The 21,550-nt window shown below is 47.4% G+C and overlaps 1 protein-coding gene across 1 annotated transcript in view; it reads left to right on the plus strand.

Annotated features, from left to right (window-relative positions):
• Positions 1–21,550, plus strand: part of LOC120910661 — a 148,491-nt gene that overhangs the window by 83,458 nt on the left and 43,483 nt on the right. Inside the window, 1 exon segment of the mRNA XM_040322414.1 lies at positions 17,581–18,267. Within this exon segment, the coding sequence (XP_040178348.1) occupies positions 17,581–18,267 (687 nt within the window).

Consider the following 21,550-nt stretch of genomic DNA (forward strand, 5'->3'; position numbering starts at 1 on the left):
TTTATATTACACAGCAGCTTGCACCACTGGGCCCCTTTATATTACACAGCAGCTTGCACCACTGGGCCCCTTTATATTACACAGCAGCCCACAGCTCTGGACCCCTTTACATAGCACCCTGCACCACTGGACCCCTTTATATTACACAGCAGCTTGCACCACTGGGCCCCTTACATTACACAGCACCCCACAGCTCTGGGCCCCTCTACATAGCACCCAGCACCACTGGACCCCTTTATATTACACAGCAACTTGCACCACTGGGCCCCTTTATATTACACAGCAGCTTGCACCACTGGGCCCCTTACATTACACAGCACCCCACAGCTCTGGACCCCTTTACATAGCACCCTGCCCACTGGATCCCTTTATATTACACAGCAGCTTGCACCACTGGGCCCCTTACATTACACGGCACCCCACAGCTCTGGGCCCCTCTACATAGCACCCTGCACCACTGGACACCTTTATATTACACATCAGCTTGCACCACTGGGCCCCTTTATATTACACAGCAGCTTGCACCACTGGGCCCCTTACATTACACAGCACCCCACAGCTCTGGGCCCCTCTACATAGCACCCTGCACCACTGGACCCCTTTATATTACACAGCAGCTTGCACCACTGGACCCCTTTATATTACACAGCAGCTTGCACCACTGGGCCCCTTACATTACACAGCACCCCACAGCTCTGGGCCCCTCTACATAGCACCCTGCACCACTGGACCCCTTTATATTACACAGCAGCTTGCACCACTGGACCCCTTTATATTACACAGCAGCTTGCACCACTGGGCCCCTTACATTACACAGCACCCCACAGCTCTGGGCCCCTCTACATAGCACCCTGCACCACTGGACCCCTTTATATTACACAGCAGCTTGCACCACTGGACCCCTTTATATTACACAGCAGCTTGCACCACTGGGCCCCTTACATTACACAGCACCCCACAGCTCTGGGCCCCTCTACATAGCACCCTGCACCACTGGACCCCTTTATATTACACAGCAGCTTGCACCACTGAGCCCCTTACATTACACAGCACCCCACAGCTCTGGACCCCTTTACATAGCACCCTGCACCACTGGACCCCTTTATATTACACAGCAGCTTGCACCACTGAGCCCCTTACATTACACAGCACCCCACAGCTCTGGACCCCTTTACACAGCACCCTGCACCTCTAATCTAACTAAACTATACAGTGTATACATATATGTACAACTCCTGGGATGTATATATATCCTCTACACACTGTAACATTAACTGACTAGCCTGCCTGCTCTATCTAACTCCAAAAAAATACACTCTCTGTCTCTCTCTCTCTCTCTCTCTCTCTCTCTCTCTCTCTCTGTCTCTCTCTCTCTCTCTCTGTCTCTCTCTCTCTCTCTCTCTCTGTCTCTCTCTCTCTCTCTCTCTCTCTGTCTCTCTCTCTCTCTCTCTCTCTGTAAACCACGCAGCACAGATTACAGAGAAAAAAAAAAGCAGACTGATTGATTAGCCCTAACAAGGGCTGTTTGGGGTGCTGTTCTAACAGCAGAGATCAGATGAGTCTTTCAGGACTGGAGTACACTGGCCTAGCTATCGCTTTCCCTATAAAATCATCAGCAGCAACTCTGTCCCTCCTCTCACTAAGAATGCAGGTTCAGAATGAATCTAAAATGGATGCTGCCCTAGAGGTGGGAGGGTCAGGGAGGGAGGGTATGCTGCTGATTGGCTGGAATGTGTCTGCTGACTGTGAGGTAGAGGGTCAAAGTTTGCTCAATGTTAATTAATAGGAGGCGGGTCGAACATCGTTCGTGTTCGTCGGTGGCAAACGCAAACAAACGAAAATCGCTGCGAACCGTTCTATACATCACTATTGAATACCTTCCCACTGAGGCCTCAGCACACAGACCAATGCACTAAGAGAATGCACAACAGTGAATACAGTAATACAATACAAGTTCTAACTATATCTCACTAAATGGCTCCCCCTAGGTTGCAGCTCAGAGCACTTCTCCAATGTAGAGCAGTAAGCTTTGTAAAGGAATAAAGTGGTGAATGTTCCTCAAGTTCCAGTTTGTCTTCAGCTATCTTATTTTATACTGCAGTGTTGAGTTGTGTAATTATTTGTCATCCAAGAGAAACAGAGGGAAAGCAATGACTGTAGAAATACGAGGCGATGGATTCCTTAGCTGAAGAACTATTCTCACTTGTAATTCCTTTAATATGTGAGTAATACAGTACTGACCTTACAGCATGGGGGAAAGGAAAGCAAGGCCCCAAAGTCTGGTTGTAAGATGCTCAGGTGCAGCAGATTCACAGCCGTGGAACTACAGGTCTCAGCAGCAGTCTGTAGGAAAGAAACTCACTCAGTGATACTGCAGTCACTACTTAGATAGGTAGGTGCCCTCTCACCACTGTGGATCCCAGCTGGCTGGCTCCGTGCGGAATCCCTTCCTGGTGCTTCCGTCAGTAAAGATGGCTCCACCACGCCGTGCTGCCACTCCAGATGGGCAGGAAGGCAGATGGCCCCAAACACTCCGAAGTGCAGGCCGATCCACCCGCTCGATTAGCAGGGCCGTCCACAAAGATCCCTCTGGGGGCAGTCAATCCGACTCTCCGCTGTAGGCCGCAGTCTCTCACTCCTGGTCACACACACAGACCTCCTGCTGGCAATTGAATGGCGTCCAGAGAGGCCAAAAACAGGCCACGCCTGTCCTTTTATCTCTCTACCCAACAGGCTGTTCTGTAACTTGGCATTGTGGGTCTGTGACCTGGCATTGTGGGTCTAGTAGTTCCCAGACTGATTTAACAACATGAGTCACCTCCTCATCAAACTACATATCCCACAATGCATAACTGTTTGCTTCTTAAACAGAAGGAATATCCTGATAAAGTTCAGCGGTCACTAGAGGGAGCCAAACCATAACTTAAGGGACAATAAACTGCTCAACATAATAACTTTAGTAGCAACCCCTGGCTACTAATGTCTTAGCGGGGGGGGGGGGGGGTCATACAGTTTTGTGCTTCTTTAATATTTTGTTTACATTACCTGGCCAACCAGCAAATCCCCAGTATACAGCTGAATAAGCCTGGTGAGTGTACATCACTGGGTATTCGGAAACTTGTGGTAACCAATCTCCCATCAACCAACCTGAGCAGGAAGCTGCCACATTTAGAGGCGGTAGTAATACTGCAGCCAGAAGATGGAATTGGCTGAACACCTATTTAGTTCATCCATTCGCCATCCGCCTAAACACGCCAAATTCTGTTCAAACATGGGTTCCGTCCAAACCCAGAGCTCTAGTTTTAGTGGTCTGTTTATTGGTCCCTTACAGTGGTGACCAATGGGAGAAGGACCCTCTTACATCTCTGGTCAGTGTAGTGGTCCCTTACATTGAAGACCAATGACAGAAGGACTCCCTAATATCAGTGATCAGAGGATAAGGACATTCTTACATCGTCATCAGTGGGAAGACTGCCCTCCTTGATGTCAGTTGTTAGAGAGACAGAAATTGTCCATTGCTCAAGGAACCCCTAGAACCCTTTGGAGGAACCCTGGCTGAGAAAGGCTGGACTAGGCTGTAATATATTTCTCTCCCCCTTGGTGGGAGTGGAGATGACCCATCTATAAGGATATACAATACATACACACACAGCACAAGGCCGTGTTCACACTATGAGATGTTTTTTGGGACTGCAGTTCCTCTGAGATCCACAAGGTGGTGATCTCACTTCTACCATAGAGAAAGGAAGTCTCTATGGAAGACAGGAAGTGATGTCAGCTTCAAACAGGAAGTGATGTCAGGTATAAATAGAAAGTTCCGGGTGAGAGGTGAGTCGGGAGAAAAAAAGCGGGAAGACATTGCTGGAAGACGCAGCAGAGGAGGTAATAAGATCTTATCTTCTATTTATACCCAGTAACCCCGTCATGTCCGTCCTCTTCCTCCATAGTCACTGTGATGTCTTTTATCTCCAGCAGATGATAATACACACATATATAGTGTGGAGACCTAGATTAACCCCTTCAGGGGCAAAACATTCCCCATAGAGAATTCTCTTCATTTTGTCACATGTCCCACCAATCATCTTCTCACCTTATCAGTCTAAACTAACAGATTATACCACTTTTATTAGTGGATGGTGGGGGGGTCTATAGACAAAGGGTTAGAGGCGCCCGGACGCTAAAAACCATTACAAATGCTAAAAGGAATGTTCCTTTATGTGTAATCCCATGGGGGGGGGTGTTCTTACATGATAGAATCCCTCATATTACCCCCCATACACCCCCATCCTAATATTGTACAACCAGTACAGTCCTCATCATTCTCTCTCATCCATTATTGGTCTATATGTAACCTGTATAGATAGCCTGACCAATGAGGATGGAGAAGGATCGGAGTCACATGACTGAGAGGATACTAAACCTCACCCTGGAGATCATCTACCTGCTGACCGGAGAGGTGAGGAGGATTCTGGGAGATCACATGACATCAATTTTATCTCTATTAATAATACACAGACCTGACCGGAGAGGTGAGGAGGATTCTGGGAGGTCACATGACATCACTCTTATCTCTATTAATATAACACAGACCTGACCGGAGAGGTGAGGAGGATTCTGGGAGGTCACATGACATCATTTTTATTTCTATTAATAATACACAGACCTGACCGGAGAGGTGAGGAGGATTCTGGGAGGTCACATGACATCACTCTTATCTCTATTAATATAACACAGACCTGACCGGAGAGGTGAGGAGGATTCTGGGAGGTCACATGACATCACTCTTATCTTTATTAATAAAACACAGACCTGACCGGGGAGGTGAGGAGGATTTTGGGAGGTCACATGACATCATTTTTATCTCTATTAATAATACACAGACCTGACCGGAGAGGTGAGGAGGATTCTGGGAGGTCACATGACATCACTCTTATCTCTATTAATATAACACAGACCTGACCGGAGAGGTGAGGAGGATTCTGGGAGGTCACATGACATCACTCTTATCTTTATTAATAAAACACAGACCTGACCGGGGAGGTGAGGAGGATTTTGGGAGGTCACATGACATCATTTTTATCTCTATTAATAATACACAGACCTGACCGGAGAGGTGAGGAGGATTCTGGGAGGTCACATGACATCATTTTTATCTCTATTAATAATACACAGACCTGACCGGAGAGGTGAGGAGTAGGGTTGAGCGAACCCGAACTGTAAAGTTCGGGTTCGGTACGGACTTTGGGTTTTTCCCGAACCCAAATAATTGAAAAAAGTTTGGGTCCGGGATCGGCGTTCGGGAAAAAAAAACTGCGCGGAGGTCCCTGCAAATTCAATAAACAGACCCTTTAGGTCTGGTATGGATATTCAGGGGAACCCCGCCGTCAATTTAAAACAAAAATGACGTGCGGTTCCCTCTAAATATCCATAACCAGACCCATTATCCGAGCACGTTGACCTGGCCGGCCGCAGAAAAGAGGGGGGGACAGAGTGCGGCACCCCCCTCTCCTGAACCGCACCAGGCCACATGCCCTCAACATGGGGAGGGTGTCCCCATGTTGATGGGGACAAGGATCTCATCCCCACAACCCTTGCCCGGTGGTTGTGGGGGTATGCGGGCGGGAGGTTTATCAGAATCTGGAAGACCCCTTTAACAAAGGGGACCCCTAGATCCTGACCCCCCCCCTGTGTGAAATGGTAATGGGGTACACTGTACCCCTACCATTTCACGAAGGAAGTGTAAAGTATTGTAAAAAAAAAAACACACTGACACCATAGAATAAAGTCCTTTATTAAAAAAAAAAAAAAACCTCCAGCGGTGAGAAATCTACTCGTTCCCGGCTTCCTGCGTTGTCCCGATCCTGCGACGGCTACGGGGGATCTCCGGCGATGAGAAGATCCTGCGTCGGGTGATCTCCGCTCCAGCGATGAGAAGATCCATCCATCCGGAGCGCAGCATCCCCGACCGCCTCTCACCGCTGGACACAGCCCAGCGAATGAGCGGCTGAAGCTGTGACATTTCTTATATAGAGGAGGCAGGGCCACCCGTCACGTGACCCCGCCCCCTCTGATGTACCCTCTGCTAAGTCACTGGGGAAGCTCATGAAGAGGAAAGACCATGGCTTACCCAGTGACGTAGCAGAGGGTAATGTGTTAAAGGGGTCTTCCAGATTCTGATAAACCTCCCGCCCGCATACCCCCACAACCACCGGGCAAGGGTTGTGGGGATGAGACCCTTGTCCCCAACATCGACATCCTCCCCATGTTGAGAGCATGTGGCCTGGTGCGGTTCAGGAGAGGGGGGGGGGCCGCACTCTGCCCCCCCCCCTCTTTTCTGCGGCCGGCCAGGTCAACGTGCTCGGATAACGGGTCTGGTTATGGATATTTAGGGGGAACCGCACGTCATTTTAGTTTTAAATTGATGGCGGGGTTCCCCTGAATATCCATACCAGACCTAAAGGGTCTGGTTATTGAATTTGCGGGGACCTCTGCGCATTTTTTTTTTTTAAAAGTCCGTGTCCCATTGACTACAATGGGGTTCGGAGTTCGGGTTCGGGTTCCCGAACCTGAACTTTTTTTTTAAAGTTTGGGTTCGGATCTGAACATCCAGGTGTCCGCTCAACTCTGGTGAGGAGGATTCTGGGAGGTCACATGACATCACTCTTATCTCTATTAATAATACACAGACCTGACCGGAGAGGTGAGGAGGATTCTGGGAGGTCACATGACATCACTCTTATCTCTATTAATAATACACATACCTGACCGGAGAGGTGAGGAGGATTCTGGGAGGTCACATGACATCACTCTTATCTCTATTAATAATACACATACCTGACCGGAGAGGTGAGGAGGATTCTGGGAGGTCACATGACATCACTCTCATCTCTATTAATAATACACAGACCTGACAGGAGAGGGGAGGAGGATTCTGGGATTCTAACATGATATTCCTATTGGTTCTCCAATACAGAGATTTCCTCTTGTGAAGTCAGGTGATCATATGACCATCACAGTGCCTCCATGTGACTCCCTAAAACCCGAGAGACACAACATGGAGAAGATTCTAGAAGTCACCAAGAAGATGATGGAGCTGCTGACAGGAGAGGTGAGGAGGATTCTGGGAATTCTGGGACATTATCCAGTAACAGACAAGGGGTGTGTCTGGATGGTGACTGTATCATTGTGTGTGTCAGGTTCCTATAAGGTGTCAGGATGTCACTGTCTATTTCCCTATGTAGGAGTATTTAGAAGGACACAAGGATCTCTACAAGGACGTCATGATGGACAATCAGCCGCCCCTCACATCACCGGGTAAGAGGAGACTTTATTGTAAAGGAGAGAACAGTACGGAGGCTCCACCTAGATCCCCCATCATCTGATAAACACATAGAAACAATGTATTCAGTCAGTGTGTGTGTTTCCTACAGATGGATCCAGTAATGGGAACCCACCAGAGAGATGTCCCCGTCCTCTGTATTCCCGGGATTCCACACAGGAAGGTCACACCATCCCTCCTTATTTAAAGGTTGGTGGGACGGAACATCTAGACATGGACTTGTGGGGGGATGTGTGGATTTTATAGATGTGATGTCACAATAATAAAGTTTATATCTTACAGATGATATTCTCTCTCATTCTCTTGGTTTAGAGTGGAGATCCAATCGATATAGAATTTGAGGTGAAATCAGAAGAAGAAGAGACGTATGTGAGGGATGATCAGCAGTCTATGGAGGAGGATGGAATAACGGGGACATTTATAGAGGAGGACACTCCTACAGAGATCAGCACAGGTGGGTCATTAACACTAAATCCTTTCCTCCACCCATACTGCTCACTGATTGGTCCAGAGTAGGGCGGGGACTGGGTGATATCAGCCTGTAATCCCCTGGTCACTTTCCTGAGCTGTGTTCCCCGTCCTGTATTCCTGTATTTCTCTCGGATAATCTTCCTTCTCTGTGCTGCAGACACAATTTATGTCTCTAGACTGGATTTATGGAGATTCTGGGGTTCAGCTGGCAGCAAAATGTTGATTTTCACCATAGGGTTTGCTTGACCTAGACACCTGGGGTATGTACCTTGGGTCTTCTGCCCCATGCCCGGGTCTAGTGAGATCTCTGACAGAACAATTCTCCCGGGTTACTTGCTCTGTTATTTGCTGGCTGTGCCGGGTGGAGGGATATGTCTGTATAGTCTCAGACCCAAGTCACTGAGTGCAGTCTCAGGAGATGGGAGGCAGCGGTGTGGGATCTCTGCAACTTGTCTCCAGGAAACATTTAATCTGCCACTGATTACCGAATACCGATATTATGAGTCCTGACCCCTGCACTATATACTCTATGTTGTACATTACATTGAGTCTGAAAGAGTGACTCCTCCCCAGGGCTAGAACTGAGCTCCAGTAGTAATCGGCGTGCGCTCCTAGCAGTAGGACGTACGGCTCCTGGAGCCAGATAGGCAGGGCTTCCCACCCCCTGCTTCAGCCTTGCTTGGTAGCATTCCTCCGCTGACCGCACCTCAGCCTCCCCCGGCTTGCCTGTCATCCCCTGGCTTCCTACTTCTTCCTTCCGTCAGGGAAGCCTGCAGGTAAGTCCCTGTTTCCAGGACCATCCACCAGCACTGTTGGCGGCCGTCCTTTTCAGGACAAGCCGCCGCAAACAAACTTAACATCACGGCTCTCCCCTTCTCCTTCTAGCCCCCAGGCTAGACATCCCCCCCACCACCTCCTCGCCTCAATCGCCTGTCTTTTTTTCGGCGTCTTCTGGCGTCTTTTCAGACATCCGCGCCGGCCTGTGGAGCGCCGCGGCTGCCGCGATCTAGGAAAGACCGTGGCTTCACCCGCGCGGCGCGTTGCCCCCCCCCCCCCCCGGAATCTCCTCCGAAACGGCCAGAAAACTTCCCCCCATACCACAGAAGGATACCAGGCTCTCCCAGTCGCCCATCCACTCTTCCTTGGCAGCACCTAATGCCAACAGATAGTCCCCAGCCTGGAGCCTGCTGCCTGATCAGTAGCCATCTTGCTACACCCAGCAACAAGGGCACCCTTCATCCCCTCCCCCCCCCCTTCTTAATCCACAATTAAAACTTGATCCAGGGCTTTTCCCGATCGCCTCTATAGGGGTCAGGAAGGAATTTTTTCCCTACCGCAGCATATTGGCACAGCTCGGCTAGGGTTTTTTTTGGCTTCCTCTGGACCAAGTTAGGAGTGAAGATTAACCCTATCTTCCCTCCATCACCCTTAAACCCCCCCCCCTGGTGGTTAGCGACCATGGTTAATCTGCAATATTCTGCAGAAAACATTTGGGGCCTGAGGCGTTTTGCCGCAATACTACCAGCCATCTCCAAAAAAACTCTGAGAATTGAGCGATTATTGAGGATCGGTCAACGATCGACTGTCAAAAATCTCAGCCATTTACCCCAGACTAAGCACATATTATGTGCTTTGATCAACACAAGATCGGCAGTAAAACACAGACTAGAAATCCACAATTTCATTCTACAATACGATCTAGACTGCCTCTTTATTACAGAGAGCTGGCTTACAGCCGACTGTAACACCATACTGGGAGAACTGGTGCCAGAAAACTATCGTATTATAACCGAAAACAGACTAGGACAAAGAGGGGGGGGGGGCCTGGCGGTGATCCACAAGAATCACCTTGCGATCATTAAACCGGTCCTTCAAAACCCTCTTCCATTCATGGAAACCCTTACTCTTCAACTGCAAACAAATTCCCAGGAGACCGTCCGTATTCTACTCTGCTATAGGCCACCTGGCCCAAAATCGCAGTTTCTACCATCATTGACGGACTTCATCTCCACTTACACCCTTAACAGCAAACACCTTTTGCTGCTCGGGGATTTCAACCTGTAGGCCAATTCCTCACAAGACCCCGTTGCCGATGCCTGCATTGACCACCTCGAAGGTTTAGGGCTACAGCAATTAGTATGTGGGCCCACACATACTTCTGGTCACACGCTTGATCTTATTTTCAGACAAGATCTGGAAATAAACATTTTGGAAAATGAACCATTGCCATGGACAGATCACCATGCAATTAAATTCATAATCTCCAAAATCCCCCCCTTAACAAAAACATCAAAACCAGTGACAACACACTGGACTAGATGTCAGGAGAAGCTCCATTCGGAACTCTTCAAAACCACATTAAGGGAAAAAAAAAAAAACAATTCAACCTCATCAAACTGCCTTAGAAACACTAGACGCCATAAACACAGCCCTATTACAGTCAGCCGACTTAATAGCGCCGAAACGCAAAACCTCCATCCGGAAAAACACTTCCAGTTGGTTCAACAACCAGATGTCGTTACCGAAACAAGAGCGCAGAAGGGCGGAAGCCGCCTGGAAAAGAAGCTCTTCAGAAGAAAACCTCATCATTTACAAAGCAATAACAAGAAAATACCACAAAGAAATCTTCATAGCCAAGAAAAACTATTTTTCCAAGGCTATCAACAGCGCCCTCAACCGCCCCCGCGAACTCTTCAAGATGGTGTCTCAGACCATGAATCCCGTCTGTCTTGAACCCCCCAATTCAGATACCCAGGAGTTTTGCGATGAATTGTCGGATTGCTTCATTAATAAAATTGAGGAAATCCGGTAAAGCATTCAGCAGAACAATAGCCCCGAAACCCCCCCCCCCCCGCAATTATTCACATAATACCCACAGAAATTCACCACAATCGGGAAGGTTCACTCTTGAACCCGTCTCAATCGATGCCACTAAAAAAATCACTGGTTCTCTGCGAAACAGCACAGCGCCAAATTATATCATCCCCACCAAACTGCTGAAGGAATGCGCCGACATCCTGGCACCTCCGATCACGCAGCTCATAAACCAAGCTTTCAAGGAAGGCTCAGTGCCCTCCCAGTTGAAAGAAGGCATAATTAAACCCATCTTAAAGAAACCTACCCTTGACCCCAAGGACCCACTTCACCGCCGTCCCATTACAGGCCTAAACATTTTTTCCAAGGTAATGGAGAAAGTAGTGGTACAACAGTTGCAACAGCATCTAGATACCCATAATCTACTTGATCCATTTCAATCGGGTTTCCGTCCCGGATACGGGACGGAAACAGCATTGCTCAAAATATGGGACAACGCTCTCGAGGCCGCAGACAAAGGAGATTCTTGTCTCCTGGTTCTGTTGGACCTAAGCGCAGCCTTCGACACGGTAGACCACAAACTGTTACTAACTCGGCTGGCTGACGTAGCCAAAGTCGCAGAAGGTGATTTATCTTGGTTCTCCTCTTTTTTGGAAAACCGATCACAAACAGTGAAATTGGGACCTTTCACTTCTGAGAAACGCACGGTATCATACGGAGTCCCTCAAGGATCGCCTCTGTCGCCGGTGCTGTTTAACATCTATCTGCGTCCTCTTTTTGAAATCATTAGTAGCCAAAAACTACTTTATCATTCTTATGCAGACGACACGCAACTGTACTTCCGCATTTGCAACAAAAAGGATCACCATCTCAATCTAGAGACATCCCTCTCTTTGATAGAGAACTGGATGACAAAGAGTTATCTTAAACTCAACGGAGCGAAAACAGAACTCCTCCTGTTTCACGCCAAGCGTTTGAATCAACAACTTGGATACCCCCGCCCATTCTGGGCAAAATCATCACCCCTAGCGCCAAAGTCAAAAGTCTTCGGGGTCATCTTAGACTCTCACATGACATTGGATGCACAAATAGGGTCGGTAGTCAGCGGATCTCACCATCTGCTGCGCCTACTTCGTAAACTGACTCCTTTTATTCCCAAAGAAGACATAGCGGCCGTGGTGGGAGCGATTGTAAACTCCAGATTGGACTATGCAAACGCCCTTTACCTCGGTTTTCCAAAGTTCCAAATCGCTCGTCTGCAAGTCGTTCAAAATACGGCCGCCAGACTTGTGAAGGGAAAAAAACCCTGGGAATCAATCTCACCTTCACTGAGAACCCTTCATTGGTTGCCAGTAAAAGACAGAATCGCTTTTAAAGCACTCTGTCTAACGCATAGATGTATCCATGGGAACGCTCCCCATTATCTGTGCGAAAAAATAAAAGCTCACAACCCCAATCGCGTTCTACGATCCACCAACCAAAATCTGCTCCAAATACCTAAAGCCAGGTATAAGTCTAAAGGAGAACGAAGATTCGCGGTCCAGGGTCCCAGACTATGGAACGCTTTACCAACCAGTATTCGGTTGGAGGAAAAACATTTAGCATTCAGGAGAAAGATCAAGACGCATCTCTTTTGATATCAAAGGAGACAGGAACAACAAGCGCCCAGAGGCGATTTAGTTCGCATGTGCCGCGCTATATAAGTTTTTCATTCATTCATTCATACTCCTGACCCCTGCACTATATTCTCTATGTTGTACATTACATACTCCTGACCCCTGCACTATATACTCTATGTTGTACATTACATACTTTTTATTATCTCTGAACAAGAACGGTTGGAGAGCCGGTTTAGGGCCAGGACACATTTGAGTAGATGCAATGACAATTGGCAGACTCCGAGACTTCTATAGGTAGACTGCTATACAGTGGAAGGCCTCCAGCCGCACACCACTTCTGTATAGGTAGGACCGCTGTCTCCTATGGTAACAAATCTTGTTACAGTCACTAACGCTAGTTCTACATAACTCTTGGTATCACAGAATAGTTCTCTTCTTCTCACACAGTCTCTCACTGCAGATCTTCTCTCCCTGAGCTCCCGGTCTCTCACTAGTAGGGATGAGATTTATGTTCGGGTCGAACATGAGTTCCACTCTAACATTGGCTGTTCGCCCGTTCATCGAAAAACGAACATTATGGGGCGTTCGCGCCAAATTCGAGCACCGCGTCACGCACCATAATGCACTGCGAGATCGCAGTGCATTGCTGTATGATGATTGGCCAAAGCATGCACTATGACCCGCATACTTTAGCCAATCCCAGCGCCGTCAGCAAAGAGAGCCATAATTGGCCAAAGGAAGGGTGCCTTTGGCCAATCATGGCTCAGGGGGACCAAGTCCACGCCCCACACTATATAAGGTCGTATGCACGTCGGCCCTGTGTAGTGTGTTGTTGGCGTGGACAGAGACAGAGTGTCATTTAGATTGAGCAGGCAGGTGATTCAGTTAGCTGCAGTGCATTTAATATAAATTATATATATACAGTCTCCTACACACATATATATCCACTGCATCCAGTGTAGCTAGATCTGACTGCAGGCCGTTCCTGGTGTACTTTTTCTAATATACTTTCAGGCAGGCAGGTGATTCAGTGAGCTGCAGTCCAATAAACTATATATATATATATATATATATATATATATATATATATATATATATACACACACAGTCTCCTACATATATATATATCCACTGCATCCAGTCTAGCCAAGCCTATCCTTTTTTTTCGGCTTTGAGCCATAACAGGCAGAAGAGTTGGTGGAGTGGATAACAAAGCCCCTCCTCATCCTCTGTCACCCAGGCTCAGAGTAGTTTGCCTGCCAATGCAGCTGCCACAGCGGCCTATTCCATCGGCTCCATGTCATCAGTCACTCCTTCCCTAGCCCCACCATCATGCACAGAGGAGTCCCCCGAACTGTTCTACCACAGTGTCGGGTACATGCTGCAGGAGGATGTGCAGCGTTTTGAAGGCTCTGATGATGGGACCCAGGTTGAGGAAGAGAGTAACGTGAGCCTAGAGAGAGGGGGTGCCCAAGAAGGATGAGAAACTGGCAGTCATGTTCCCCCAGCTGCAGCATACTGCCAAGTTTGCTCCAGTGAGGAGGAGGGAAGGGATGATGAGGTCACTGACTCTACTTGGGTGACTGATAGAAGAGAGGAGGAACATCTCCAATGAGGCAAAATGCCCTCCAGGGGGCAGCTTAAGTGCAACACACCCTATTGCATCACACTGCAGAGCTAAGCATGTGCAGGGTGCTGCTGACTCCCCACGTATTTTGAAAAGTTCTTTGGTGTGGGCCTTTTTTGACACGTGTGCAACAGATCGCACCGTTGCTGTTTGCAACATTATGTCTGAAGCATATCAAGCGTGGCCAAAACAGCAACCGCTTGGGCAACACATGCTTGACCAGACATATGACCTCCCATGCAGTCCGTTGGCAAGCGTACCTAAAAGACCCACATGAAAGAATAAGGCGGACCTCTCCTAGCTCCTCATCAGCTGGGATCTCCAACCCCACTATACCCTCAGTCCTCTCAGAAACCTGCACTGAGAGGAATGAAGGTGTAGAATTAGGTGTCCCAACATCCGATTGTAGCAGGCAAATTTCCCTACCCCTGTTGCTTAATCGTAGAAAGAAATTTGGTCCCATCCATCCACATGCTCAGCGTCTGAATGCTAGCTTGGCTAAATTGCTAGCACTGCAACTGCTGCCTTTTCAGCTGGTAGACTCTGCCCCCTTTTGTGAATTTGTGGAATGTGCGATACCTCAGTGGCAGGTTCCCAAACTCCATTTCTTTTCACGGAAGACCATTCCGGCTCTCTACCAGCATGTGGAAGGCAATGTCTTGGCCTTGTTTGACAGAGTGAAAAATATGGAGTAATGCCTGGATCAACCGATTATAAATACCTTACAAAGAGGTAGTATATATAAATCTACATATAGTTCAGTGCATCTATCCAAGTCTCATTCACATAGAATACTATGTCAATGCAGTTCTGATGGCCTAGAAAAATCTAGCAAAAAAGTGAGAAAATAAAGTTTTCTCAAAGTAGACCAAAACAGACCACTATGGATGGTACAATGAACTTTAATCATAGAAAAACACAAAGCAATAGTTCATCAAAAAGGGGTGACAGATAGATGGATTGGTTTGCTCAATTAAAAAATTAGACAACGTTGTCTAATTCATTTAAAAACAGGGGAATTGCAGCTGAGCCAGAGCTTGCACAATATGCAATTGAGCTACTGGTCTGTCCTGCATCCAACGCACATTCAGTGCTGCTGGAGGCTTTGTAACCGATCACAGAGTGCGCCTGTCCACAGACTCTGTTGATCGGCTCACCTTCCTAAAAAGGAATCAGTCTTGGATCACCAGCTACCAAGCACCTGATGCTGATGTAACCAATTGATTTTTCTATGGATGTGGGATCCCTTGAAGACTGCCTATGCTGAGTGACTATCCGATTATGCTGAGTGACTATCCTATTCCTCCTCAATGTTCATGTTGATGGCTTCTAAGAATATTTTTGTTTCAGGGCACTACCACCACCGCCTAAGGCCCAATTTTCCTGCCCCTGTTTACACGCCTTTGTTAATTAAACATTTTGATCTAATATTTCACAGCAGGGCCCGTTCCTGCACCCACCAAGAGTAACGGTGAGGGCTTACAGTGTTCTGGTACCACCAACACCTAAGGCACAATTTTCCCCTACTTTCAAACATCCGACTTACAAACGACTCCTACTTACAAACGGAGTGAGACAACAGGAAGTGAGAGGAAATCTACCCCTAGGAAGGGAAATTCTCTCCTGTAAGAGTTAATATGGGAAAAAGGTGTCTCCTCTCCACTGATGCTTTATCACCAATCCTTGTTTCCCTAATAACCCCAAATTTTCTAAATCTAATTGTCATTGGCACAGAAAGTGAGGTGAAATCTTCTGAACACGGGGCACAGACAGCAAAACAAATGTTACAGGGGTGATAACCCTTCCCTATGTTTTCCAAAAAGCTTCAAATTCGATTTTTTGGCTGGAGCTACACTTACAAAATGTACCAGTTCCAAATTACAAACCGATTCAACTTAAGAACAAACCTCCAGTCCCTGTCTTCTTTGTACCCCGGGGACCGCCTGTATATTGCTGTTCAGAGTATATAGAGCCTGCGGGCACTTTTGATTTTTCACGTTCAGGCCGCATAAACTTTAACAGTGTTCGAATGTTCACACAAACTTTTGGTACATTCGCTTGTTTTGCCGCAAACCGAACTGGGAGGTGTTAGGCTCCTCCCTACTCACTGGACTTCCAGATTCAGTGGCCACTGAATCTCCTGAGCTCTTCTACAGCTAACCCGCTGTATATTCCTCAAGTGTCACCCCCGCTATCCTGCTGGGCCCCTGGCTTGGCACTTACTGATGCTCCTCAAGCGTCACCCCCTGCTATCCTGCTGGGCCCCTGGCTTAGGACTTACTGATGCTCCTCAAGCGTCACCCCTGCTATCCTGCTGGGCCCCTGGCTTGGCACTTACTGATGCTCCTCAAGCGTCACCCCCACTATCCTGCTGGGTCCCTGGCTTGGCACCTGCTGAAGCTTTCCCACTTCTTCACTGTCCCAGGCTGGTGAAAAGATTGCTCTGGTACTGGCTCCAGCTTACTAACTGTAGTCTCCGGTAACAAGGTGGATGGTCCCTTAGTGGCGACAGCTTCCCCTCCACCTCCGACCACAACTGGTTCCCCGTTCGGCTGAATCTTTACTCTCAGTTGGAATCCAATCCTGCAGTCCCAACCCTGCGCTGATTCTCTTGTTCCTGGATAGGCCTCAGGCTTCCGGCCTAAGAACCCGGGCGACATAACACACGTCCACCCAGACAGCCGTCCAGGTGGCACAGAACCCAGATCACCTGACTCCACCCAAATAAATAGGCTCTCCCTGCAGGCCAAGGGACCAAAGAAACCCCTGCAAATTGGTTGAGACACCCCATCTATTCATAATCTGACCTTGCTACACCCTTGTCTATCTAGTGCCACCTAGTGACAGAAGAGAAAAGGTGCAGCCATCCAAAGTTAGAGAGGAATCAGTGGATCTCCTAACAATAAGCAAGGATAACTACCACCTGGTGAACTCCATTTATTAGCCACCCTTCCTAAACACCAGGGTGCTACATGTTCATTACATACTCCTGACCCCTGCATTATATTCTCTATGTTGTACATTACATACTCCTGACCCCTGCACTATATACTCTATGTTGTACATTACATACTCCTGACCCTCGTCCTATAATCCCCTCATCACTGTCACTCCTATAAAGGACAGTTCTCGTTGTTTCCTCACTCTCTGACTAAGGTCCATGAATAAAGAAATGATCTGGTAGGAGATCAGAGGAGCCATTTACTAGTTACCTTGAGGGGGGAATTGTAAGATCCTCAGAGACAAAGCTGCCTGATGTGGGTGGAGTCCTGGTTTAGGGGAACCAATCAGCTCATGTCTAGTAATAATCTTTGTATTTCTATTTAAGTAGATGGACGGGAGATGAGGAAAACCTCAGAGGATTGTCTCACTTTGTCTCCAGACTGTAAAGTAGAAGATGAGGACATCACACAGTATAGTCCAGGAGAAAACCCGACTACCTCAAATGTCCATCCGACACCACACAGTGTAGATGGACCATCGTATTCCTCTTATCCTGAGGAACCTCAGACTGTGCGGGACCGTGCCAGACCATCGTATTCCTCTTATCCTGAGGAACCTCAGACTGTGCGGGACGGTGCTGGACCATCGTATTCCTCTTATCCTGAGGAACCTCAGACTGTGCGGGACGGTGCCGGACCATCATATTCCTCTTATCCCGAGGAACCTCAGACTGTGCGGGACGGTGCTGTGCTTCTAGCACATAGGAGGTTTCCATGTCTTGAGTGTGGAAAATGTTTTTCACAGAAGTCCAATCTTTCCAAACATCAGAGATCTCACACGGGGGAGAAGCCTTTTTCCTGTCCTGTGTGCGGGAAATGTTTTTCAGAGAAGTCCAATCTTTCCACACATCAAAGATCTCACACGGGGGAGAAGCCTTTTTCCTGTCTTGTGTGCGGGAAATGTTTTTTACATAAGTCCTATCTTTTTATACATCAGAGATTGCACACGGGGGAGAAGCCATATTCTTGTCCTGAGTGTGGGAAATGTTTTTCACATAAGTCCCATCTTTACAGACATCAAAGATCACACACGGGGGAGAAGCCTTTTTCCTGTTCTGTGTGCGGAAAATGTTTTTCAGAGAAGTCTCAGCTTTCCACACATCAGAGATCTCACACGGGGGAGAAGCCTTTTTCCTGTTCTGTGTGTGGAAAAAGTTTTTCAGAGAAGTCTCAGCTTTCCACACATCAGAGATCTCACACGGGGGAGAAGCCTTTTTCCTGTCCTGAATGCGAGAAATGTTTTTCACATAAGTCCCATTTTTACAGACATCAGAGATCTCACACGGGGCAGAAGCCTTTTTCCTGTTCTGTGTGTGGAAAATGTTTTTCAGAGAAGTCCGAGCTTTCCACACATCAGAGATCTCACACGGGGGAGAAGCCTTTTTCCTGTTCTGTGTGCGGAAAATGTTTTTCAGGGAAGTCCAATCTTTCCACACATCAGAGATCTCACACGGGGGAGAAGCCTTTTTCCTGTCCTGAATGCTTGAAATGTTTTTCACATAAGTCCCATTTTTACAGACATCAGAGATCTCACACGGGGGAGAAGCCTTTTTCCTGTCCTGAATGCGAGAAATGTTTTTCACATAAGTCCCATTTTTACAGACATCAGAGATCACACACAGGGGAGAAGCCTTTTTCCTGTTCTGTGTGCGGAAAATGTTTTTCAGAGAAGTCCAGTCTTTCCAAACATCAAAGATCACACACGGGGGAGAAGTAATATTCTTGTTCTGGGTGCGGGAAATGTTTTTCACAGATGTCCACTCGTAACGCACACCAGAGATCTCACATGGTGGTGAAGCCACTTTCCTGAGTGAGGGAAATGTTCCTCACTGAAGTCCTGTCTTCCTGTACATCAGGGGTCCCACACAACCCTCGAGGTGTATTAGTGAGTGCGGGAAATGTCTTGTATATGAATGTTGCTGGACATGTGGGGAAGAAGCACACCCTGATATACACCTCAGATATACTCCATGGCTGATCTTCATCATGTAAGAAACACTTCATAAGGAGATCAGAGATCACCAAAGACATGGATGAAGTGTTGTACCGTGTTGGCCATTGATAGCAGGAGAAAAATAAAAATGGAGTCACTCCCTCTCATTGGCTGAGTACATTTTGTGGTGGAAGATTTCACAGACATTTAGGGATCTAGTATAAAACAAATTGTAGAATGAATGTGACACGCGTTCCTCCAATCATGACAAATATTGGATCATCGGCTCCATCTAGTGGCAAAAATCTGTCACTGTGGTATTAATACCGACCATTGACATAAAACAGAAAATACCACATTTGGCCATTAGATGGCGCTAAGTACCATATCATTTATCCCCATCTAGTGGCCAAATGCAATCATTTCCATTGTAAATGAATGGAAACCGTTCGACCAGCACAGCAAATATCCTAATAACATTCATCTTTCCCCCATTCACACAGAAGGAATGTACATGGACTTTCCCCGGGGGAATTGCTATGCACATATTTTATGAATAGACCCCTAAATGTCAGGAGACGTTTATATAAAGATGGGAAGTATGGAGCAGATAAATGAATAGACCTCCTAGTAATGTTATTACCAGGCTGCAGCTAGGGGGAGCTCTAATGTGTGAGCACAGCAGAGTGATCCCATCTAGCTCACATTAACCCTTTCACTGTCAGATGTTTTTGTATTATTTTTAGGCCTGAAGATTAGATAAAACCCCCAAACATATATTATCTGATAGCAGAGGCCCTGGAGAATAAAATGGTGGTGATTGTTAAGGTGTTCCTCGTACACAAATTTCCCCTTAATATCCGGGTTTATTTTCTCCTTTTCCCCCATTTTCTATGGTGTGATCTTTTCTACAATACTTTGTTATAATAATGGAACACGTTGTGTATTGTATTGGATGACTCCGCCTCCACATTCCAGACAAGTCATTTTCCTAACCAATCGCATTTCTACCTTGTTACTATTTCCTGATTCTATGACTGTAATCTGTTTAAAAGTAAAAATTATAATAAAAAAAATGTATTGAAGAGAAAAAAAAGTTGTGTGTGTCGGTAGAATGAGAAGAATTGCTGGTGGTGTTGTCACCTGTCACAGCCGTCACACCTGGTTTCCCGGCCAATGCACCAGATAAATGTTGCAGCAAAACGGCTCTTTGAGTTCTGGGAAACCAGGAATGGACTCCGGACACGGACTCCAGGAAAACAAACCTTTTATTTCACCAGGGAAAGGAGCGACTCACGCCAGGATGCCAAGTGGCCTCTTCTAGGCGTTTACAACATATAGATTTCCTCTTGTATAGATATTCCTTGGAACTTCGTAAAACATCTAAAAGCTTGTTAGCGAGTAACATCTGCGGCTTCTCCGTTATGGGATGAGCACAGGGTGGGATGAGCACAGGGGGGCAGAGCATCTTTCCATTTGGGGGGAGAAGGTGGTATGGGGATATGTGCTGGGGAGTGATTTGAGAGGGAAGAAGATATGTGCTAGTGGGGGGGGGGGGGATCGGACCCCCCACTATCACATATCTTCTTCCCTCTTACATCACTCCCCAGCACATATCCCTATGCCACCCTCTCCTCTTCCGTCACTTCATTCGTTCACCTCGTATCTGCTCCCCCCTCCCCCTTACCTCCTGGTTACTGTGCAGCACGGCTCTCTCAGTTGTGTCTCTCCTCGGCTCCTCCTCCTGGCTGTGTACACAGGAACATTGAGCCAAGAGGGGGGGAGGAGCCGAAGAGTGACTGTGTATTGCAGTCAGTGGAGAGAGGGACGGCTGCACTGTAGCCGAATGACGCTGCAGGACCCTGGGCGGCAGATGTCCCGGGTGACCGCGCCACTTTGCGGGGGGCGGCAAAAAAGCATCCCCCCCCTCCTCCCGCACGGAGAACCGCACAGCTGAAACCTGGAGTTCAGTGCAACTGCACGCTTCGGCACTGAACTCCAGGATTCAGCTGTGCGGCTCTCCGTGTGGAAGGAGGGGGGTTCGTCGGGGGGAGGTGCGCTTTTTTCGCCACCCCCCGCAAAGTGCCGCCATAGGCCTGGGCCTTGTCGGCCTAGGCCATAATACATCTCTGGTCAGGAGTATATCATATACAGTGGTCAGGAGTATATCATATACAGTGATCAGGAGTATATCATATACAGAGGTCAGGAGTATATCATATACAGGGGTCAGGAGTATATCATATACAGTGATCAGGAGTATATCATATACAGTGGTCAGGAGTATATCATATACAGTGATCAGGAGTATATCATATACAGAGGTCAGGAGTATATCATATACAGTGAGCAGGAGTATATCATATACAGGGGTCAGGAGTATATCCTATGTAGAGGTCAGGAGTATATCATATACAGGGGTCAGGAGTATATCATATACAGGGGTCAGGAGTATATCATATGCAGGGGTCAGGAGTATATCATATACAGGGGTCAGGAGTATATCATATACAGTGGTCAGGAGTATATCATATACAGCGGTCAGGAGTATATCATATACAGGGGTCAGGAGTATATCATATACAGGGGTCAGGAGTATATCATATGCAGGGGTCAGGAGTATATCATATACAGTGATCAGGAGTATATCATCTACAGGGGTCAGGAGTATATCATATACAGTGATCAGGAGTATATCATATACAGTGGTCAGGAGTATATCATATACAGTGGTCAGGAGTATAT

Source organism: Rana temporaria, chromosome 8, assembly GCF_905171775.1.
Source record: "Rana temporaria chromosome 8, aRanTem1.1, whole genome shotgun sequence".
In the NCBI taxonomy this organism is placed as follows: Eukaryota; Metazoa; Chordata; class Amphibia; order Anura; family Ranidae; genus Rana; species Rana temporaria.